Source organism: Mustelus asterias, chromosome 3 (assembly GCF_964213995.1).
Source record: "Mustelus asterias chromosome 3, sMusAst1.hap1.1, whole genome shotgun sequence".
Taxonomy (NCBI): Eukaryota; Metazoa; Chordata; class Chondrichthyes; order Carcharhiniformes; family Triakidae; genus Mustelus; species Mustelus asterias.
The window spans coordinates 89,292,508-89,314,811 of record NC_135803.1 but is presented as its reverse complement, the minus strand read 5'-3'; the positions used below and the strand labels follow the sequence as shown (position 1 = coordinate 89,314,811).

Below are 22,304 nucleotides of genomic sequence, written 5' to 3'. Positions count from 1 at the left end.
GATTCACTGTTATATCAGTCTCTGTGTCACTGGATTCAGTGTTACATCAGAGTCTGTGTCACTGGATTCAGTGTTATATCAGAGTCTGTGTCACTGGATTCAGTGTTATATCAGAGTCTGTGTCACTGGATTCAGTGTTATATCAGTCTCTGTGTCACTGGATTCAGTGTTACGTCAGAGTCTGTGTCACTGGATTAAATGTTATATCATTATCTGTATCACTGGAGTCAGTGTTATATCAGTGTCTGCGTCACTGGATTCAGTATTATATCAGAGTCTGTGTCATAGATTCACTATTATATCAGAGTCTGTGTCACTGGATTCAGTTTATATCAGAGTCTGTGTCACTGGATTCAGTGTTATATCATTATCTGTATCACTGGAGTCAGTGTTATATCAGAGTCTGTGTCACTAGATTCACTGCTATATCAGAGTCTGTGTCACTGGATTCAGTTTATATCATAGTCTGTGTCACTGGATTCTGTGTTATATCAGTCTCTGTGTCACTGGATTCAGTGCTATATTAGAATCTGTGTCACTGGATTCAGTGTTATATCAGTATCTGCGTCACTGGATTCAGTGTTATATCAGTCTCTGTGTCACTGGATTCAGTGCTATATTAGAATCTGTGTCACTGGATTCAGTGTTATATCAGTATCTGCGTCACTGGATTCAGTGTTATGTCAGAGTCTGTGTCACTAGATTCACTGTTATGTCAGTCTCTGCGTCACTGGATTCAGTGTTACGTCAGAGTCTGTGTCACTGGATTCAGTGTTATATCAGAGTCTGTGTCACTGGATTCAGTGTTATATCAGTCTCTGTGTCATTGGATTCAGTGTTACATCAGAGTCCGTGTCACTGGATTCACTGTTACATCAGTGTCTGTGTCACTGGATTCAGTATTATGTCAGAATCTGTGTCACTAGATTCACTGCTATATCAGAGTCTGTGTCACTGGATTCAGTTTATATCAGAGTCCGTGTCACTGGATTCACTGTTACATCAGTGTCTGTGTCACTGGATTCAGTATTATATCAGAGTCTGTGTCACTGGGTTCAGAGTTATATCAGTGTCTGTGTCACTGGATTCTGTGTTATAACAGAATCAGTGTCACTGGATTTAGTGTTACATCAGTGTCTGCATCACCAGATTTCAGTGTTATATCAGAGTCTGTGTCACTGCGTTTCTGTGTTGTCTCAGTGTCTGTGTCACTGAATTCAGTGTTATATCAGAGTCTGTGTCACTGGATTCAGTGTTATATCAGTCTCTGTAGCACTGGATTCAGTGTTATATCAGTGTCTGTGTCACTTGGTTTCAGTGTTATATCAGTTTCTGTGGCACTGGATTCAGTGTTATATCAGTCTATGTGGCACTGGATTCAGTGTTATATCAGTCTCTGTGGCACTGGATTCAGTGTTATATCAGTCTCTGTGTCACTGGATTCAGTGTTATATCAGTCTCTGTGTCACTTGGTTTCAGTGTTATATCAGTTTCTGTGGCACTGGATTCAGTGTTATATCAGTCTCTGTGGCACTGGATTCAGTGTTATATCCGTCTCTGTGTCACTGGATTCAGTGTTATATCAGTCTCTGTGTCACTTAGTTTCAGTGTTGTATCAGTGTCTGTGTCACTGGAATCAGTGTTACATTGATGCTGTTGTGTCTCACCTTCCAATCAGGCTGCAGCAGTGGGTGGATCTCAGGTGGGCCCCTCGAGATAGCAGCTACACTGGACTGGGAGTTCATTTGTTGGAAGCGTTCAGGGGTCTGACATTCATAATCAATCGAGCACTGGAACACAGGATTGAACTGGAAAGTTATCAATCCCAGGGTTGGAAGTGGACCGCCACTGGAATGTCCCACCTTTCAAATAAATCACCTCTCTCAGCACAGACAAACCTCTCACTGACCTCGAAGGTTAAATCACTACCAGCTTCTTTTCCTCCCCCTCAAATAAATCTCTCTTTAACCTCTTTCCTCATTGGTTGTTTTCAGCTTGTTACTCAAACGAATTACATCATAGACATTTAGGGCCCGATTTTACCATTTTCATTCTAAGTGCTGAATCTGGGCTTAATTCAGATCCGACTTGGAAATCTGCTTTCAGGCGCCCCGATACGCACATTGCCTGAAAATTGTGGGCGGGGCTTAGTGTGCCTGAAACGATCGAGCTCTGAACTGCGCATGCGCAGTTGGAAAAAAATTTGACAAAGCGCGCCCGTGTCAGATCGGTCCCGAGCCACAGAAAGCGGATAAAGCGGCCCGGGAGCGAAAAGCAGGAGCGATGGCCCTCACAGACATCACTGTCCCCCTTATCCACCCCCATCACCCCCCGCTACCCAGACCGATCGCAACCCCTACCCCCTTCCGCCCCACCGATCGCCCGCAGAGTGGCAGCGGACCCCCCTCCCCTTACCAGAGATCTATCTGACCCCCCCCCCCCACACCAGAGAGCGATCAGGCCTCCCCCTCCCCAACCAGAGATACGTCATACCTGCCTCCCTCCTCCTCCCCCCCACCCCCCCAACCCCCTCAGAGAATGATCTGGCCTCACTCCGCCCCCCCCCGCCCCCCCAGAGAACGATCTGCCCTCACTACCCACGCCCCCCACGCAGAGAATGATCTGGCCTCACTCCCCCCACCCCCCCGACGAACATCTGACCCATCCCCTCCCCGCCCCACCACCAGATAACGATCAGCTCTCCCACCACCAGACAATGTTTGGGCCTCTCTCCACCCCCCTCTCCCCACCAGAGAATGATCTGACCTGCCTCCCTCCCCCCCCCCACCACCGATCTGAGTCAGTGAGCCATTGGAAGCTTTGAACTCGCCTCTTCAGCACCCGATTCAGACTTTTATTCAGCAGGTTCATTTTGGCGCGATTCCGGTTCGCCGAACACGGTGGTAAAGGGGGAAATGCTGATAAAGTTGGGCGGGCAGTTCAGTAATTCAATTGAAGTGCATGCAAATGCATTTAAATCGCCATTGCGCCCGTTTTGGGCGTGAATCGAATCGCCGCCGGTCCCGGGTTTCGGTAAAGTGGCCATCTGCGCGGGCGCGGATCGCGTTAATGGCCTCACACCCGATTTTACCACGCAATTGTAAAATAGGGCCCAAAATGTAAAAAAAACACCAATCACAGCCCAGCAGGAAAATAAGATGGAATATGGAGTACAAGGGGTGAGGGAGGGAGAGGTAGGGGTGAGGGAGAGGTAGGGGTGGGGGAGGGGTGGGGGAGAGGTAGGGGTGGGGGAGAGGTAGGGGTGGGGGAGAGGTAGGGGTGGGGGAGAGGTAGGGGTGGGGGAGAGGTAGGGGTGGGGGAGAGGTAGGGGTGGGGGAGTGGTAGGGGTGAGGGAGAGGTAGGGGGAGGGAGAGGTAGGGGAGAGGGAGAGGTAGTGGTGGGGGAGAGGTAGGGGGGAGGGAGAGGTAGGGGGGAGGGAGAGGTACGGGTGAGGGAGAGGTAGGGGGAGGGAGAGGTAGGGGTGGGTGAGAGATGGGGGGGGAGAGGTAGGGGTGAGGGAGAGGTAGGGGGGAGGGAGAGGTCGGGGTGAGGGAGAGGTCGGGGTGAGGGAGAGGTCGGGGTGAGGGAGAGGTCGGGGTGAGGGAGAGGTCGGGGTGAGGGAGAGGTAGGGGTGGGGGAGAGGTAGGGGTGGGGGAGAGGTAGGGGTGGGGGAGAGGTAGGGGTGGGGGAGAGGTAGGGGTGGGGGAGAGGTAGGGGCGGGGAGACGTAGGGGTGGGGGAGACGTAGGGGTGGGGGAGAGGTAGGGGGGAGGGAGAGGTAGGGGTGGGGGAGAGGTAGGGGTGGGGGAGAGGTAGGGGTGGGGAGATGTAGGGGTGGGGGAGACGTAGGGGTGGGGGAGACGTAGGGGTGGGGGAGAGGTAGGGGGGAGGGAGAGGTAGGGGTGGGGGAGAGGTAAGGGTGAGGGAGAGGTAGGGGAGAGGGAGAGGTAGGGGTGAGGGAGAGGTAGGGGTGGGTGAGAGAGAGGTAGGGGTGGGGGAGAGGTGGGGTGGGGGAGAGGTGGGGTGGGGGAGAGTTAGGGGTGAGGGAGAGTTAGGGGTGAGGGAGAGGTCGGGGGTGAGGGAGAGGTCGGGGGTGAGGGAGAGGTCGGGGGTGAGGGAGAGGTCGGGGGTGAGGGAGAGGTCGGGGGTGAGGGAGAGGTCGGGGTGAGGGAGAGGTCGGGGGTGAGGGAGAGGTCGGGGTGAGGGAGAGGTTGGGGTGAGGGAGAGGTCGGGGTGAGGGAGAGGTTGGGGTGAGGGAGAGGTCGGGGGTGAGGGAGAGGTCGGGGTGAGGGAGAGGTCGGGGGTGAGGGAGAGGTCGGGGTGAGGGAGAGGTTGGGGTGAGGGAGAGGTCGGGGTGAGGGAGAGGTCGGGGTGAGGGAGAGGTCGGGGTGAGGGAGAGGTCGGGGTGAGGGCGGGCAATGTGGACATAGGGAGGGATACAATGTCAAAAAGTAAGTGGAGGGAGCGGAGGGAAGGGAAGGAGGAAAGGTAGACAGGAAGGAGGGATTTTGAAAATGAGGAATAGGGAGGAGTTTGTAGAGGAGGGAGAGGTGTGAAGGAGGAAATGAGGGTGAGTTTGAAGGGAAGCAGGAGGATCAGAGAGGAGGAGAACTGGGGGTGGTGATCTAAGGTGGATGGAGTGAATGGGAGCATGTGTTGAAAAAGAGGAGAGAGTGATGGAGACAAAGAGAGGAGCCCACCCTGAAAGCAGTGATGAGCATATCAGCAAATAGGAATGGACTCACCTTTGGGAAGAAAGTGCGAATTACAAAGTATTTGTACTCCAAGAAGGGAATTCCCTGGCTGCGGTTTAACTCTTTGGTCAGATCGGTCATATCTGTCTGTAACTCGGCAAAGCCTACAGCAGCACAGAATAGTCGCAGGTTAGGAATCATCCTCATCAAATAACCAGAAAGAGAAAGATCGGATTTCACAACTCAGCACATCCCCAAAGTGCTTTCCTGCCAATCAGCACACTGCAATACAATAATGATCATCTGTTTGTTGACTGTGGGGCAAATATTGACCATGACACTGGGGAGAACTCACCTGCTCGCCTCCAGAATAGTGCCATAGGCAGAGTTAAATTTGTCTGTGCTCAGCAGGGGTCTCACCAATTTCTACACATGCACCATAGAAAGCATACTTTCTGGTTGTATCACAGCTTGGTATGGCTCCTGCTCTGCCCAAGACTGCAAGAAACTACAAAGGGTTGTGAACGAAGCCCAGTCCATCACGCGACCAGCCTCCCATCCATTGGCACTCTCTACACTTCCCACTGCCTCGGAAAAGCAGCCAGCATAATCAAAGACCCCACGCACCCGGACATTCTCTCTTCCGCCTTCTTCTGTTGGGAAAAAGATACACAAGTCTGAGGTCACATACCAACCGACTCAAGAACAGCTTCTTCCCTGCTACCATCAGACTTTTGAATGGACCTACCTCACATTAAGTTGATCTTTCTCTGCACCCTAGCTATGACTGTAACACTACCATCTGCACTCTTTCCTTTCCTTCTCTATGAATGGTATGCTTTGTCTATAACTCAGTCCCTTGAGTCCCCTGTAAATCTCTTCTGCACTCTCTCCAGTTTAATAACTTCTTTCCTATAGCAAGGCGACCAAAACTGAACACAATACTCCAGGTGCGGCCTCACCAACATCCTGTACAACTGCAACATAACTTCCCAACTTCTCTCCTCAATGCCCTGACTGATGAAGGCCAGCATGCCAAAAGCCTTCTTCACTACCCTATCTACCTGTGACTTCACCTTTAGAGAACTAAGGTCTCTCCGTTCCACGGTACTACCTAAGATCCTACCATTCACTGTGAAAGTCCGACCTTGATTTGACTTTCCAAAACGCAACACCTCACACTTATCTGTATTGAACTCTATCTGCCATTTCTCAGCCCACTTACCCAGCTGATCAAGATCCTGTAGCAATTTTTGATAACCTTCCTCACTGTCTACAATACCACCTATTTTAGTGTCGCCTGCAAACTTACTGATCATGCCTTGTAATTCTCATCCAAATCGTTAATATATATAACAAACAACAATGGGCCCAGCACCAACCCCTGAGGCATACCACTAGTCACAGGCCTCCAGTCCGACAAGCATTCTTCCACCATTACTCTCTGCTTCCAATCTTGACAATCTCCTGCGGTTCCACACGTGTATCCACTTTGGTCCTTGAGGGGTCCTATTCTCTCACTAGTTACTCTTTTTCCTTTAATCTACTTAAAAAATCCCTTTGGAGTCACCTTAATCCTCTCAGCCAAAGCTACCTCATGCCCCAATTTTGTGCTCCTAATTTCCTTCTCGAGTATACTCCCCCTGTACACCTCCCTTGATTCCAGCTGCCTGAGCCACGCCTCCTTCTTTTTCCTGACAAATCTCAATATGTTTTGTCATCCAGAGTTCCTTACTCCTGCCTGCCTTGCCCTTCACCCTAACAGGGACATATAGACCCTGAACTCTAGCTATTTCACTTTAAAGGCCTCCCACTTGCTGGAGGTCTCTTTGCCTTCAAACAAGCCACTCCAATCAACCCTTGCGAGCTTCCGTCTAATTCCATCAAAATTCACCTTGCCCCAATTTAGAACTTGCACCTGTGGACCAGTTTTGTCCCTTTCCATAACTAGTTTAAAATTAATAGAACTATGGTCACTGGTCCCAAAGTGGTCCCCCACCGTCACCTCAGTCACTTGCCCTCCCCTATTTCCTAAGGGTAAGTCAGGTTTTGCCCTTTCCTGAATAGGGGCGGCACGGTAGCACAGTGGTGGGGCGGCACGGTAGCACAGTGGTTAGCACTGCTGCTTCACAGCTCCAAGGACCTGGGTTCGATTCCCGGCTCGGGTCACTGTCTGTGTGGAGTTTGCACATTCTCCTCGTGTCTGCGTGGGTTTCCTCCGGGTGCTCCGGCTTCCTCCCACAGTCCAAAGATGTGCGGGTTAGGTTGATTGGCCATTCTAAATTTCCCTTAGTGTCCTGAGATGTGTAGGTTAGAGGGATTAGTGGGTAAATATGTAGGGATATGGGGCTAGGGCCTGGGTGGGATTGTGGTCGGTGCAGACTCGATGGGCCGAATGGCCTCTTTCTGTACTGTAGGGTTTCTATGATTTCTATGAGGACCCTCCACATACTGCCTGAGGAAACTTTCCTGAACACACTTAACAAATTCCACCCCATCTAAGCCCTTAACACTATGGCAGTCCCAGTTTATGTTAGGAAAATTAAAATGCCCTATTATGACAACCCTATTATTCCTGCAAGTCTCCCTGGATATTTGTTCCTCTAATTCCCATTGACTATTTGTGGGCCTTAAGTACATCCCCAATAAGGGCACCATCCCCTTATTATTTCTTAGTTCCACCCACAAAGCCTCGTTGGATGATGCCTTGGTTATTTTATCTCTGATTACTGCCGTGATGCTCCCCTGATATGAGGTGAGTTGGCTATGATGTATTGGGAAATGCTACTTGAAGGGATGATGGTGGATAGACAATGGCAAACATTCAGGAGCACATGGGTGAACTACAACAATTGTTCATTCCTGACTGCACTGAGAGTGCTGCCTGACTGTGAGGATTGCTTTTGGAGTTTGGTGAAACAGGCAGCAGAGGCTCCAAGGAAGAGTGCTGATTGGTCAGTAAGTGACACTCTTGATTCTCTGAAACTGACAGTGAGTTCGGACTAAAAATAAACTTAAAAGTGACATCACAGGAGGGCTGTGATTTGATTGGTTAACAGGGAGCTGTACTAAATTTGAAAACCCATTTAAATTACTGTTTAGAAATTGCATTGAGACTGAGGTAATAAGAAGGTATGCAATAAAAAGGTTTAAATAAAAAAATTAAAACACAAGTTAACTAATTAAATAAAATAGAGATGGAAGATCAGGTGATGTGTTGTTCCTGCATGATGTGGGAGCTGGTGGACCCCATTGCGGTTCCCAGTGAGCATGTCTGTAGTAAGTGTTGGTTGCTTGAGGAACTCCGCTCAGAGTGGGTGAGCTTCAGACGCTGTGACACATCAGGGAGGGGGAGAGATACCTGGACACTGTGTTCCAGGAGGCAGTCGCACCCCTTAGATTAAATACCTTGAATTTGGCCAGTGGTCAGGTACAGTAGGATGTGGCTGCAAGTGAGGCGGCTAGAGGGATCCAGGAGTAGGGCTGCAGGAGCCTCAGTTCCTAAACTTGTCCAACAGGTTCGAGATTTTTGCTCCGTGTGTGGAAGGGAACGGATACTGCAGAGAGGATAAGCAAACTTACCATGACACCGTAGTACAAGTGGGGGGAAAAAAAGAAATGTAGTCGTAATTGGGGATCGTATAGTTAGGGGCATTGACACTGTTCTCTGTGACCAGGATCGAGAATCCCGAAGGTTGTGTTGCCTGCCTGGTGCTCGGGTTCGGGATATCTCATCTGGGCTGCAGAGGAACTTGGAGTGGGAGGGTAAAGGTCCAGTTGTCGTGGTCCACATAGGTACCAATGACATGGGTAGAACAGGAACAAAGGTTCTGCTAAGGGAGTATGAACAGCTAGAAGCTAAATTGAAAAGCAGAATCAAAAAGGTAATAATCTCTGGATTACTACCTGAGCCACGAGCTAATTGGCACAGGGTCAATAAGATTGAAGAGATAAATGCATGGCTCAAAGATTGGTGTGGGAGGACATACCCCTCCACAACAGGTATACTGAATTGGATACTGTTGTGGCAGATGCTTTACCTGGGACAAGCTGCGACAGCCGGAACTCTGATACTGAGTCTGGTTCTGCAGCGCAAAAGGGTGGGATGAAGAAGAGGAGAGCAGTAGTGTTAGGGGGCTCAATGGTCAGAGGTACAGACAGGAGGTTCTGTGGTCGGGACAGAGACTCCCGCATGGTTTGTTGCCTCCCAGGTGCCAAGGTCAGCGATGTCTCTGATCGCGTGCACAGCGTTCTAAAGAGGGAAGGTGATCAGCCAGATGTCGTGGTACATGTCGGTACCAATGACGTGGGAAGGAAGAGTGAGGAGGTCCTAAAGAGTGAGTACAAAGAGCTTGGAAGGAAGTTAAAAAGCAGGACCCCGAGGGTAGTAATCTCAGGATTGCTACCTGAGCCACATGCCAGTGAGGGCAGGAGTAGGATGCTTGGGCGGATAAACACGTGGCTGAGGAACTGGTGCAGGGGGCAGGGTTTCCAATTCTTGGATCATTGGGACCTCTTCAAAATAAAGGGGGGTCGGTTTAAGACAGAGTTGAGGAGGAACTTCTTCTCCCAGAGGGTGGTGAATCTCTGGAATTCTCTGCCCACTGAGGTGGTGGAGGCTACCTCGCTGAATATGTTTAAAGCGCGGATGGATGGATTCCTGATCGGTAAGGGAATTAAGGGTTATGGGGATCAGGCGGGTAAGTGGTACTGATCCACGTCAGATCAGCCATGATCTTATTGAATGGCGGGGCAGGCTCGAGGGGCTAGATGGCCTACTCCTGCTCCTATTTCTTATGTTCTTATGTTCTTATGTTCTTCTGGGGCAGGTGGGACCTGTACAAGAGAGACGGGTTACACCTAAACTACAAGGGGACCAATATACTTGCAGGGAGATTTGCTAGTGTTATTGGGGAGCGTTTAAACTAGATTTGCAGGGGGGTGGGAACCAGAGTGCCAGAGCAGATAGTGGAGCAGTGGTAAAAAGACAGGTTAGTTCAAGCAAAATCACAAATGGAAGGGTAGAGTGTGGTGGAAATAATTTTTTTGAGGTGTGTCTATTTCAATGCCAGGAGTATTGTAGGGAAGGCAGATGAGCTGAAGGCGTGGATAGACGCGTGGAAATATGACATTATAGCCATTAGTGAAACTTGGCTACAGGAGGGGCAGGACTGGCAGCTCAATGTTCGAGGGTTCCAATGTTTCAGGCGGGATAGAGGCAGGGGGATTAAAGGTGGGGGGGTGGCATTGTTGGTCAGGGAAAATGTTACAGCGGTACTCAGGCAGGATAGATTAGGGAGCTTGTCTACAGAGGCCCTATGGGTGGAGCTGAGAAACAGGAAAGGTATGACCACATTAATGGGCTTGTATTATAGACCACCCAATAGTCAGCGAGAATTGGAGGAGCAAATCAGCGGAGAGATAGCTGATAACTGCAAGAAACACAAAGTTGTGATAGTAGGGGATTTTAATTTTCCACATATAGATTGGGACTCGCGTACTGTTAAAGGTTTAGACGGGGTAGAGTTTGTAAAATGTGTTCAGGAGAATTTTCTACATCAGTATATAGAGGTGCCAACTAGAGAGGATGCGATATTGGATCTCCTATTGGGAAATGAGTTAGGGCAGGTGATGGATGTGAGTGTGAGGGAACATTTTGGATCCAGTGATCATAATGCCATTAGTTTCAACCTGATCGTGGATAAGGATAGATCTGGTCCTCGGGTTGAAGTTCTGAACTGGAAAAAGGCCAAATTTGATGAAATGAGAAGGGATCTGGGAAGTGTGGATTGGCACAGGCTGTTCTCTGGTAAGGATGTAAATGGAAAGTGGGAGGCCTTCAAAGGAGAAATTTTGAGAGTGCAGAGTTTGTATGTTCCTGTCAGGATTAAAGGCAAAGTAAATAGGAATAAGGAACCTTGGTTCTTGAGGGAGATCGTAACACTGATTAAGAGGAAGAGAGAGTTGTATGAAATGTACAGGCAGCAAGGAACACATCAGATGCTCGAGGAGTATAAAAAGTGCAAGAAGCTACTTAAGAGGGAAATCAGGAGGGCTAAAAGAAGACATGAGGTTGCTTTGGCAGACAGAGTGAAGGAAAATCCAAAGAGCTTCTATAGGTATGTTAGGAGCAAAAGGATAGTGAGGGATAAAATTGGTCCTCTTGAAGACCAGAGTGGTAGACTGTGTATGGAACCAAAAGAGATGGGGGAGATACTAAATGGGTTTTTTGCATCCGTATTTACTGAGGAAACGGGCATGGAGTCTACGGAAATAGGGCAAACTGGTAGGGAGGCCATGGAACCGTTACAGATTAAAGGGGAGGAGGTGCTTGCTGTCTTGAGGCAAATCAGAGTGGATAAATCCCCAGGACCGGACAGGGTATTCCCACGGACCTTGAGGGAAGCTAGTGTTGAACTTGCAGGGGCCCTGGCAGACATATTTAAAATGTCAGTATTTACGGAGGAGGTGCCGGATGATTGGAGGGTGGCTCATGTTGTTCCGTTGTTTAAAAAAGGTTCCAAAAGAAATCCGGGAAATTATCGGCCAGTAAGTTTGACATCGGTGGTGGGCAAGTTATTGGAAGGTGTGATAAGGGATAGGATCTACAAATATTTGGATAGACAGGGACTTATTAGGGAGAGTCAACATGGCTTTGTGCGTGGTAGGTCATGTTTGACCAATCTATTAGAGTTTTTCGAGGAGGTTACCAGGAAAGTGGATGAAGGGAAGGCGGTGGATGTTGTCTACCTGGATTTCAGCAAGGCCTTTGACAAGGTCCCTCATGGGAGGTTAGTTAGGAAGGTTCAGTCGCTGGGTATACATGGGGAGGTAGTAAATTGGATAAGACACTGGCTCAATGGAAGAAGCCAGAGAGTGGTTGTGGAGGATTCCTTCTCTGAGTGGAGGCCTGTGACTCGTGGTGTGCCGCAGGGATCGGTGTTGGGTCCATTGTTGTTTGTCATCTATATCAATGATCTGGATGATAATGTGGTCAATTGGATCAGCAAGTTTGCTGATGATACAAAGATTGGAGGTGTAGTGGACAGTGAGGAAGGTTTTCAAAGCTTGCAGAGGGATTTGGACCAACCAGAAAAATGGGCTGAAAAATGGCAAATGGAATTTAACGCAGACAAGTGTAAGATATTGCACTTTGGAAGGACAAACCAAAGAAGAACGTACAGGGTAAATGGTAGGACTCTGAAGAGTGCAGTTGAACAGAGGGATCTGGGAATACAGGTACAGAGTTCCCTAAAAGTGACGTCACAGGTGGATAGGGTCGTAAAGAGTGCCTTTGGTATATTGGCCTTTATAAATCGGAGTATCGAGTATAAAAGTTGGAGTGTTATGGTAAGGTTATATAAGGCATTGGTGAGGCCGAATTTGGAGTATTGTGTACAGTTTTGGTCACCTAGTTACAGGAAGGATGTAAATAAGATTGAAAGAGTGCAGAGAAGGTTCACAAGGATGTTGCCGGGACTTGAGAAGCTGAGTTACAGAGAGAGATTGAATAGGTTGGGACTTTATTCCCTGGAGCGTAGAAGATTGAGGGGAGATTTGATAGAGGTGTATAAGATTTTGATGGGTATAGAGTGAATGCAAGCAGACTTTTTCCGCTGAGGCTAGGGGAGAAAAAAACCAGAGGGCATGGGTTAAGGGTGAAAGGAGAAAAGGTAAAGGGAATATTAGGGGGGGCTTCTTCACGCAGAGAGTGGTGGGAGTGTGGAATGAGCTGCCGGATAAAGTGGTAAATGCGGGGTCACTTTTAACATTTAAGAAAAACTTGGACGGGTTCATGGATGAGAGGGGTGTGGAGGGATATGGTCCAAGTGCAGGTCAGTGGGACTAGGCATAAAATTGTTCGGCACAGACAAGAAGGGCCAAAAGGCCTGTTTCTGAGCTGTAATTTTCTATGGTTCTATGGAATGAGTCTGAATTCATGGCACATTGGCACCAGTATTGGGGAAGAGGGGACCTGTTCCGATGGGACGGTCTTCATCTGAATCGTGCTGGGGCCAGAGTCCTGGCGAATTATATAACTAGAGCCTTAAACTAAGTAGTGGCGGGGTGGGGGAGGGTTCAGTTGTATGGAGAATTAGAAAATCCAAGTTAAAGGAGAGGGCAGGTTAATGGAGCTGAGGGCTCAGGAGAGGTTAGTAAAGTTTCCAGACCATGTAATAGAGCAGAGAGTAAAGAAGGTGGCAGTAATCTAACCTCAGGCAGAGCAAAAAAGGTGAGCAAAAGGTGAAAGGAGGTGGTCAATGCAGGACTGAGGGTGTTGGTCCTAAATGCACGCAGTATATGGAACAAGGTAAATGAGCTTGTTGCGCACATTGAAATTGGCCGGTACGATGTTGTGGGCATCACAGAGACGTGGCTGCAAGGGGATCAGGGTTAGGATCTAAATATCCAAGGATATGTGTCCTAACGGAAGGACAGGCAGATGGGTAAAGGGGGCGGGGTTACATTGTTAGTAAGGAATGAAGTTAAATCAATAGCAAGAAGTGATGTAGGATCAGAAGGCACAGAATCTCTGTGGGTAGAGTTGAGGAATCGCAAAGGTAAAAAGACCCTGATGGGAGTTATGTACAGGCCCCCTCGCAGTAGTCAGGATGTGGGGCAGAAAATAAATCAGGAGATAAAAAAGGCATATAAAAAAGTCAATATCACAATAATCATGGGGGACTTCAATATGCAGGTGGACTGGGAAAATCAGGTAGGTAGTGGATCCCAAGAAAAGGAATTTGTGGAATGTCTAAGAGATGGTTTTTTGGAGCAGCTTGTGACAGAGCCTAGTAGGAAACAGGCAATTCTGGATTTGGTGATGTGTAATGAGGCAGACTTGATTAGGGAACTTAAGGTGAAGGAACCCTTAGGGAGCAGTGACCACAATATGATAGAATTTACCCTGCAGTTTGAGAGGGAGAAGCTGGAATCAGATGTAACGGTATTACAATTAAATAAAGATAACTACAAAGGCATGAGCTGGCCAGAATTGATTGGAAAGGGAGTCTAGCATGGAAGACAGTGGAACAGCGATGGCAGGAGTTTTTGAGAATTATTTGGGAGGCACAACAGAAATTCATCCCAAGGAGGAGGAAACTTGCTAAGGGGAGGACGAGGCATCCATGGCTGACGAGGGAAGTCAAGGACAGCATAAAAGCAAAAGAAAAAACATACAAAGTGGCAAGGATTAGTGGGAAGCCGGAGGATTGGGAAGCAGACGACAACTAAAAAAGCAATAAGAGGGGAGAAGATGAAACATGAGTGTAAGCTCGCTAGTAATATAAAAGAAGATAGGGAGAGTTTTTTTCAATGTATAAAAGGTAAGAGAGAGGCAAAAATAGCCATTGGACCACTGGAAAATGAGGCTGGAGAAGTAATAATAGGAAACAAAGCAATGCCAGAAGAACTAAATAGTTACTTTGCATCAGTCTTCACGGTGGAAGACACCAGTGGAATGCAAGAGCTCCAGGAGAATCGGGGGCACAGGTGAGTGTAGTGGCCATCACTAAGGAGAAACTGAAAGGTCTGAAGGTAGATAAATCACCTGGACCGGATGGACTACACCCCAGGGTTCTAAAAGAGATAGCTGAGGACATTGCGGAAGCATTGGCGGGGTCCCAGAGGACTGGAAAGTAGCTAATCTAACACCGCTGTTTAAGAAGGGAGGGAGGCAGCCGATGGGAAATTATAGGCCGGTTAGTCTGACTTTGGTCATTGACAAGATTTTAGAGTCCATTATTAAAGATGAGATCGCAGAGTACTTGAAGTGCACGATAAAGTTGGACCGAGTCAGCACGGCTTTGTCAAGGGGAGGTCATGTCTGACAAATCTGTTCGAGTTCTTTGAGGAGGTAACAAGGAAGTTAGATAAAGGAGAACCATTGGTCGTGTTTTATTTAGATTTCCAAAAGGCCTTTGACAAGGTGCCACATAGGAGACTGTTAAATAAGTTAAGTGCCCATGGTGTTAAGAGAAACTGTTTAATCTCTTCTCATATGTCAACTCCTTCATCCCCGGAATCAATTTGCTGAATCGCCTCTGAACTGCCTGCAATGCCACCACATTCTTCCTCAAATAAGGAGACCAAAACTGGACACAATACTCCCGATGTGGTCTCACCAACAATACAAATTGGCCAAGAAAAAAAACAGACCTGAGGATTGGGAGCAGTTTAGAATTCAGCAAAGGAGGACCAAGGGATTGATTAAGAAAAGAAAATAGAGAACAAGAGTAACCTTGCAGGGAACATAAAAGCTGACTGTAAAATTTCCTATAGGTATGTGAGGAGAAAAAGATTGGTGAAGACAAATGTAGGTCCCTTACATTCAGAAACAGGGGAATTTATAATGGGGAACAAAGAAATGACTGACCAACTGAATACATACTTTGGTTCCATCTTCACAAAGGACACAAATAACATACAAGAAATGTTGGTGAACACAGAGTTTAGTGAGAGAGAGGAACTGAAGGAAAGCAGTATTAGAAGAGAAATGGTGTTCGAGAAATTGATGGGATTGAAGGCTAATAAATCTCCTGATAATCTACATCCCAGAGTACTTAAGGAAGGGGCCTGAGAAATAGTGGTCATTGGTGGTTGTCTTCCGAGATTCTATGGACTCTGGAACGGTTCCTACAGATTGGAGAGTAGCTAATGTAACCCCACTGTTTAAAATGGGAGGTAGAGAGAAAACAGGGAAATATGGGCCAATAACCTGATGTCGGTAGTGGGGAAAATTCTCGACTCCATTATCAAAGACCATATAGCAGAGCACTTGGTAAACAGTGGTAGATTTGCACAGAATCAGCATGGATGTATGAAAAGAAAATCATGCTTGACAAATCTACTGGAATTCTTTGAGGATGTAACTAGTAGGGTTGATGAGGGGGAGCCAGTGGATGTGGTTTATTTGGACATTCAGAAGGTTTTCGACAAAGTTCCATATAAGAGATTAGCATGTAAAATTAAAGCTCATGGGATTAGGGATAGTGTATTGAGATGGATTGAAAACAGCAAACAAAGAGTAGAAATAATTTTCCAGGCAGTGACTAGTGGAGTACTGCGGGGATCAGTGCTGGGAACCCAGCTTTTCACTATAAACATTAATGATTTAGATGAGGGATCTAAATGCAATATCTCCAAATTTGCAGATGACACAAAACTGGGTAGGAGAGTGAGCTTTGAGGAGGATGCAGAGATGCTTCAGCGAGATTTGGACAAGTTGAGTGAGTGGGCTAAAGCATGGCAGATGCTGTATAATGTGGATAAATGTGAGGTAGTAAAAATCAGCTTATTATCTGATGGCTAAAAATTGAGGGGAATGTGCAATGGCACCTGAGTGTCCTTGAACATGAGTTGTTCAAAGTAAGCATGTAGGGATGAAGAAATGGTATGTTGGCCTTCATGACGAGAGGATTTGAGTACAGAAGCAGGGATGTCTTGCTGCAATTTTACAGGGCCTTGGTGAGACCACACCTGGAATACTGTGTGCAGCTTTGGTCTACTTATCTGAGGAAGGATGTTCTTGCTATAGAGGGAGTGCAGTGAAGGTTTACCAGACTGATTGCTGGGATGGCAGGACTGACGTATGAGGAGAGATTGAGTCAGTTAGGATTGTATTCGCTGGAGTTCAGATGAGTGTGGGGGGGGATCTAAAAGAAACCTATAAAATTCTAACAGGACTAGACAAGGTAGATGCAAGAAGGATGTCCCTGATAGTGGGATGTCCAGAACCAGGGGTCACAGTCTGAGGGTACAGGATAAACCGTTTAGGACTGAGATGAGGAGAAGTTTCTTCACCCAGAGAGTAGTCAGCCTGTGGAATTCGCTACCACAGAAAGCAGTTGAGGTCAAAACATTGAATGTTTTCAAGAAGTAGTTAGATATAGCACTTGGGGTGAAGGGGATCAAAGAATATTGCGGGGGGGAGGCAAGATCAGGCTATTGAGTTGGATGATCAGCCATGTTCAGAATAAACAGTGGAGCAGGCCCAAAGGGCCAAATGGCCTCCTCCTGCTCCTACTTTCTGTTTCTATAAAACTATAATTGCACTGCTGCCTCACTGTGCCAGGGAACCGTGTTTGATTCCTGCCTTGGGTCACTGTCTGCATTGAGTTTGCATGTTCTCCCTGTGTCTGTGTGGGTTTCCTTCAGGTTCTCCGGTTTACCTCCCACAGTCAAACAATGTGCAGGTTAGGTGCGTTGACCATGCTAAATTCTCCCTTGGTGTCACAAGATGTGTAGATTAGAACATAGAACATAGAACATTACAGCGCAGAACAGGCCCTTCGGCCCACGATGTTGCACCGACCAGTTAAAAAAAAACTGTGACCCTCCAACCTAAACGAATTTCTTTTCGTCCATGAACCTATCTACGGATCTCTTAAACGCCCCCAAACTAGGCGCATTTACAACTGATGCTGGCAGGGCATTCCAATCCCTCACCACCCTCTGGGTAAAGAACCTACCCCTGACATCGGTTCTATAACTACCCCCCCTCAATTTAAAGCCATGCCCCCTCGTGCTGGATTTCTCCATCAGAGGAAAAAGGCTATCACTATCCACCCTATCTAAACCTCTAATCATCTTATATGTTTCAATAAGATCCCCTCTTAGCCGCCGCCTTTCCAGCGAAAACAATCCCAAATCCCTCAGCCTCTCCTCATAGGATCTCCCCTCCATACCAGGCAACATCCTGGTAAACCTCCTCTGCACCCTCTCCAAAGCCTCCACATCCTTCCTGTAATGTGGGGACCAGAACTGCACACAGTACTCCAAGTGCGGCCGCACCAGAGTTGTGTACAGTTGCAACATAACGCTACGACTCCTAAATTCAATCCCCCTACCAATAAACGCCAAGACACCATATGCCTTCTTAACAACCTTATCTACTTGATTCCCAACTTTCAGGGATCTATGCACACATACACCTAGATCCCTCTGCTCCTCCACACTATTCAAAGTCCTCCCGTTAGCCCTATACTCAACACATCTGTTATTCCTACCAAAGTGAATTACCTCACACTTCTCCGCATTAAACTCCATCCGCCACCTCTCGGCCCAACTTTGCAACCTGTCTAAGTCTTCCTGCAAACTACGACACCCTTCCTCACTGTCTACCACACCACCGACTTTGGTGTCATCAGCAAATTTGCTAATCCACCCAACTATACCCTCATCCAGATCATTAATAAATATTACAAACAGCAGTGGCCCCAAAACAGATCCCTGAGGTACACCACTTGTAACCGCACTCCATGATGAATATTTACTATCAACCACCACCCTCTGTTTCCTATCCGCTAGCCAATTCCTGATCCAATTTCCTAGATCACCCCCAATCCCATACATCTGCATTTTCTGCAGAAGCCTACCATGGTGAACCTTATCAAACGCCTTACTAAAATCCATATATACCACGTCCACTGCCTTGCCCCCATCCACCTCCTTGGTCACTTTCTCAAAAAACTCAATAAGGTTAGTAAGGCACGACCTACCTGCCACAAAACCATGCTGACTATCACCTATCAATTCATTACTCTCCAAATAACTATAAATCCTATCCCTTATAATTTTTTCCAACATCTTGCCGACAACAGAAGTGAGACTCACCGGTCTATAATTCCCGGGGAAGTCTCTGTTCCCCTTCTTAATTTAGGGGGATTAGATGTGGTAAATAAGTGGGGTTACTGGGATAGGGCCTGGGTAAGATGCTCTGTCGGAGTCAGAGAGTCAGTGCAGACTTGATGGGCCAAATAGCATCCTTTTGCATTGTTGATGTCCCCGACCATTACTTTACTGACGAATGGGATGTATGGTTTCAGCTAAACTGTTGTATATCTTATATATGAATAAATCTAAACAGTAGTTTAGCCTGCGCAATATGGTCAGCCTTCCTTCCAAAACATACTTGTAATTGCAATGAGGTTTTATTGTTGAAACTGTGCTAATTTATATCTAATGAAAGATAAAAACCCAGGTCTCGCTTTGTCACTGGGAATGAGTGCACCTCCCTTTGCACAGGAACATGTGGGAAGGGGAGGTTTAAGCTGCTGGTCCTGTACCTTTACGGATCTCCTCCCGGATCTGAGCCTCCATCTCTTCCATCTGAAGCAGGGTCTTCTGCCGATATCGTTCTGCTCGCCGACTTTTTGTACAGAAAACAACAAGAGCTGGAAAATACACAGAAAGACTGAATGTTGTAAGCTGTTGTGGCACAAAAAGGAAACTCTGCCAATTACAGAGCAAAACATTGAACAGTCCATCCGTCATAGTGGGAGCAACATGAGGATAGGAAGCCATTCAACCCATTGAGTCTGTCACATTGGGAAGGGACCATATATGTACAGGGAAACAGTCAAAGAACAGCATCAGCCATTCATTACATCAGATTTTATTGCAAGGCCATCAATTTCTCTTGAATTCTCTCAAATGTGTGCACAGTTGGAGCTCTGTAGGTTTTGCAGGAAATGTCTTCCTGGTCCGATTTGCTGTTGTGACATATTACTCTTGGCCACATCCAGAGCGAGGTGCATTTCTTACCAATGGCACAAGCCAGCAGCAATACGACACACACCACGATCGACACCACAATGGAGATCTCACTCTCTCCCAACTGTACCATCGCTATCGTCTCGTTGTATTTACCCACACGTACCTGAAAGACAGTCCACACAGCTCAGTGAAACATAGCACAGCAGGATTCCATGAACCCAGCATACACCAGGACTGAGCCAGCCCAGTGTACACCAGGACTGAGCGAACCCAGTGTACACCAGGACTGAGCGAACCCAGTGTACACAGTGGGATTGAACCCGGGGCAGAGCGGAATTGAACCCGGAGCACAGTGGAATTGAACGTGGAGCACAGTGGGATTGAACCAGAGCCAGAGCGGGATTGAACCTGAGGCAGAACGGGATTGAACCCGGGGCACAGCGGGATTGAACCCGGAGCATAGTGAGATTGAACCCGGAGCACAGTGGGATCGAACCGGAGCACAGCAGGATCGAACCTGGAGCAGAGCAGGATTGAACCCAGAGCAGAGTGGGATTGAACCCAGAGCAGAGCGGGATTGAACCCAGAGCAGAGCGGGATTGAACCCAGAGCAGAGCGGGATTGGACCCAGAGCAGAGTGGGATCAAACCTGGAGCAGAGTGGGATCAAACCTGGAGCAGAGCGGGATTGAACCCGGAGCAGAGCAGGATTGAATCCGGGGCACAGCGGGATTGAACCTGGAGCACAGCGGGATCGAACCCGGGGCAGAGCAGGATTGAACCCAGGGCAGAGCGGGATTGAACCCAGGGCAGAGCGGGATTGAACCCGGAGCACAGTGGGATTGAACCCGGATTGGGATTTGAATCTTCATAGCTGAAGGTGAAGAGCTCCAATGAGCGACTCCTGGTCAGGGCTAATGTAGAAAGCCGGGAAACTGAGCCGTGTAGTGGCATACAATTCCCTTCCTTCCCTCTTACTTACTATGACAGGCAGCTGTCTCTCCTCAGACTCCATCGAGACATTCACCGCACAGTGAATCTTTCCCTTTACAACATAGATCTCACAGGGAAAAGAACCAATCATCACTTTGTATTCTTCTGGTGCTAAGTTCAAACTGTCTTGTATTTTCTGTGGAAGAAAATAGAGGAGAGTCAGCATACCGACTGAGAGAGGGAAAGAGAGAGAGAGAAAGAGAAGACACAGTCAGCATACAGATCATGAGAGAGACATAGGACATAGATACCCAACACCACAATTCCTACAAAACCCATCTCCAAACTCCGTGGCTTAGGGCTCCGCTCCTCTGTCTGCGACTGGATCCTGAACTTCCTAACCCACAGACCGCAATCAGTAAGGATAGGCAACAACACCTCCTCCACGATCATCTTCAACACTGGTGCCCCACAAGGCTGTGTCCTCAGCTCCTTACTTATACTCCTTATACACCTGTAACAGTGTGGCCAAATTCCCCCCCAACTTGATTTTCAAGTTTGCTGATGACACCACCGTAGTGGGTTGGATCTCAAACATAACGAGACGGAGTACAGGAAAGAGATAGAGAATCTGGTGAACTGGTGTGACGACAATAATCTCTCCCTCAATGTCAGTAAAATGAAAGAGATAGTCATCGACTTCAAGAAACGTAGTGCTTAATTTATTTATTAGTCGCTCGTAAGGTTCACATTAACACTTCAATGAAGATTACTGTGAAAGTCCCCTAGTCGCCATATTCCGGTGCCTGTTTGGGTCAATGCCCCTGACCAGCACATCTTTCAGACTGTGGGAGGAAACCGGAGCACCCGGAGGAAACCAACGCAGTCACAGGGAGAAAGTGCAAACTCCACACAGACAGTGACCCAAGCCGGGAATCGAACCCAGGTCCCTGGCGCTGTGAGGCAGCAGTGTGCCACCGTGCCACCCTGGAGGACATACCCCTGTCTACATCAACAGGGATGAAGTGGAAATGGTCGAGAGCTTCAAGCTTCTAGGTGTCCAGATCGTCAACAACCTGTCCTGATCCCTCCACGCCGATGCTATAGTTAAGAAAGCCCACCAATTTGTCTACTTTCTCAGGGGGCTAAGGAAATTTGGCTGCTCTGACTCTCACCAACTTTTACAGATGCACCACAGAAAGCATTCTTTCTGGATGTATTATAGCTTGGTATGGCTCCTGTTCTGTCCAAGGAATTACAAAAGGTTGTGAATGTAGCCCAGTCCGTCACGCAAATCAGCCTCCCATTCATTGACTCTGTCTACACTTCCCGCTGCCTCGGAAAAGCAGCCAGCATATTCAAGGACATTCTCTCTTCCATTTTCTTCCATCGGGAAAAAGATACAAAAGTCTGAGATCACGTATCAACCGACTCAAGAACAGCTTCTTCCCTGCTGCCATTAGACTTTTGAATGGACCTACCTTATATTAAGTTGGTCTTTCCCTACACCCTAGCTATGACTGCAACACTACAGTCTGCACTCTCTTGTTTCCTTCTCTATGAATGGTATGCTTTATCTGTATAGCACACAAGAAACAATACCTTTCACTGTATACTAACACATGTGATAACAATAAATCAGATCAAAAGAGTGAAAGACCTCATGAGTCACATACCTCAATCACCAGGGTGAGTGGTTCTCCCTGATGGTGTTTAATGAGTTTCTCCTTGCGATAGAAGTGTGGGTCGCTGTAATACTGCAGAGTGAAGGCTGCACTATCACGTGACAAAGTCACAGCTTCCTGGTACTGGATTCCATTAATATAAAAATCAACATTTACCGTGGAGACCAAATAGGCAGGGGAGGGGCAGATGAGAAGAGAGTCACTTTCAACCACACAGACCTGTACAAACAGGAACAGAGTTACATACTTTAATATTCACTGGCATCCATTAATATTTACACCTGACCCACTGATACTCACTGACAATCCATTGACACTCCATCTCTCCCCACACATGCCCAACTCCCTCCCCTTGCCCACCCCAAACTCATGCCCTTCCTGTCCCCACCCTCCCCCACTCCAAGCTCACCCCCTCCATCGCCCCCCCCCCACCATCCCCGCCTCCCTCCCCATCCTCATTCCAAACTCACCTCCTCATTCCCCCTCCCACCATCCCCA

At 47.7% G+C, this 22,304-nt stretch overlaps 1 protein-coding gene across 1 annotated transcript in view; it reads right to left on the bottom strand.

Annotated features, from left to right (window-relative positions):
* The window catches only part of plxnd1 (plexin D1), a 166,290-nt gene that overhangs the window by 53,665 nt on the left and 90,321 nt on the right, over window positions 1-22,304 (bottom strand). The window contains exons 18-23 of the mRNA XM_078210138.1: window positions 21,798-22,025; window positions 20,171-20,317; window positions 19,238-19,352; window positions 18,760-18,867; window positions 4,745-4,857; window positions 1,668-1,790 (exon numbers count right to left, since the gene is read on the bottom strand). Coding sequence (XP_078066264.1) covers window positions 1,668-1,790; window positions 4,745-4,857; window positions 18,760-18,867; window positions 19,238-19,352; window positions 20,171-20,317; window positions 21,798-22,025 — 834 coding nt within the window. The remainder of the gene's footprint in view (window positions 1-1,667; window positions 1,791-4,744; window positions 4,858-18,759; window positions 18,868-19,237; window positions 19,353-20,170; window positions 20,318-21,797; window positions 22,026-22,304) is intronic.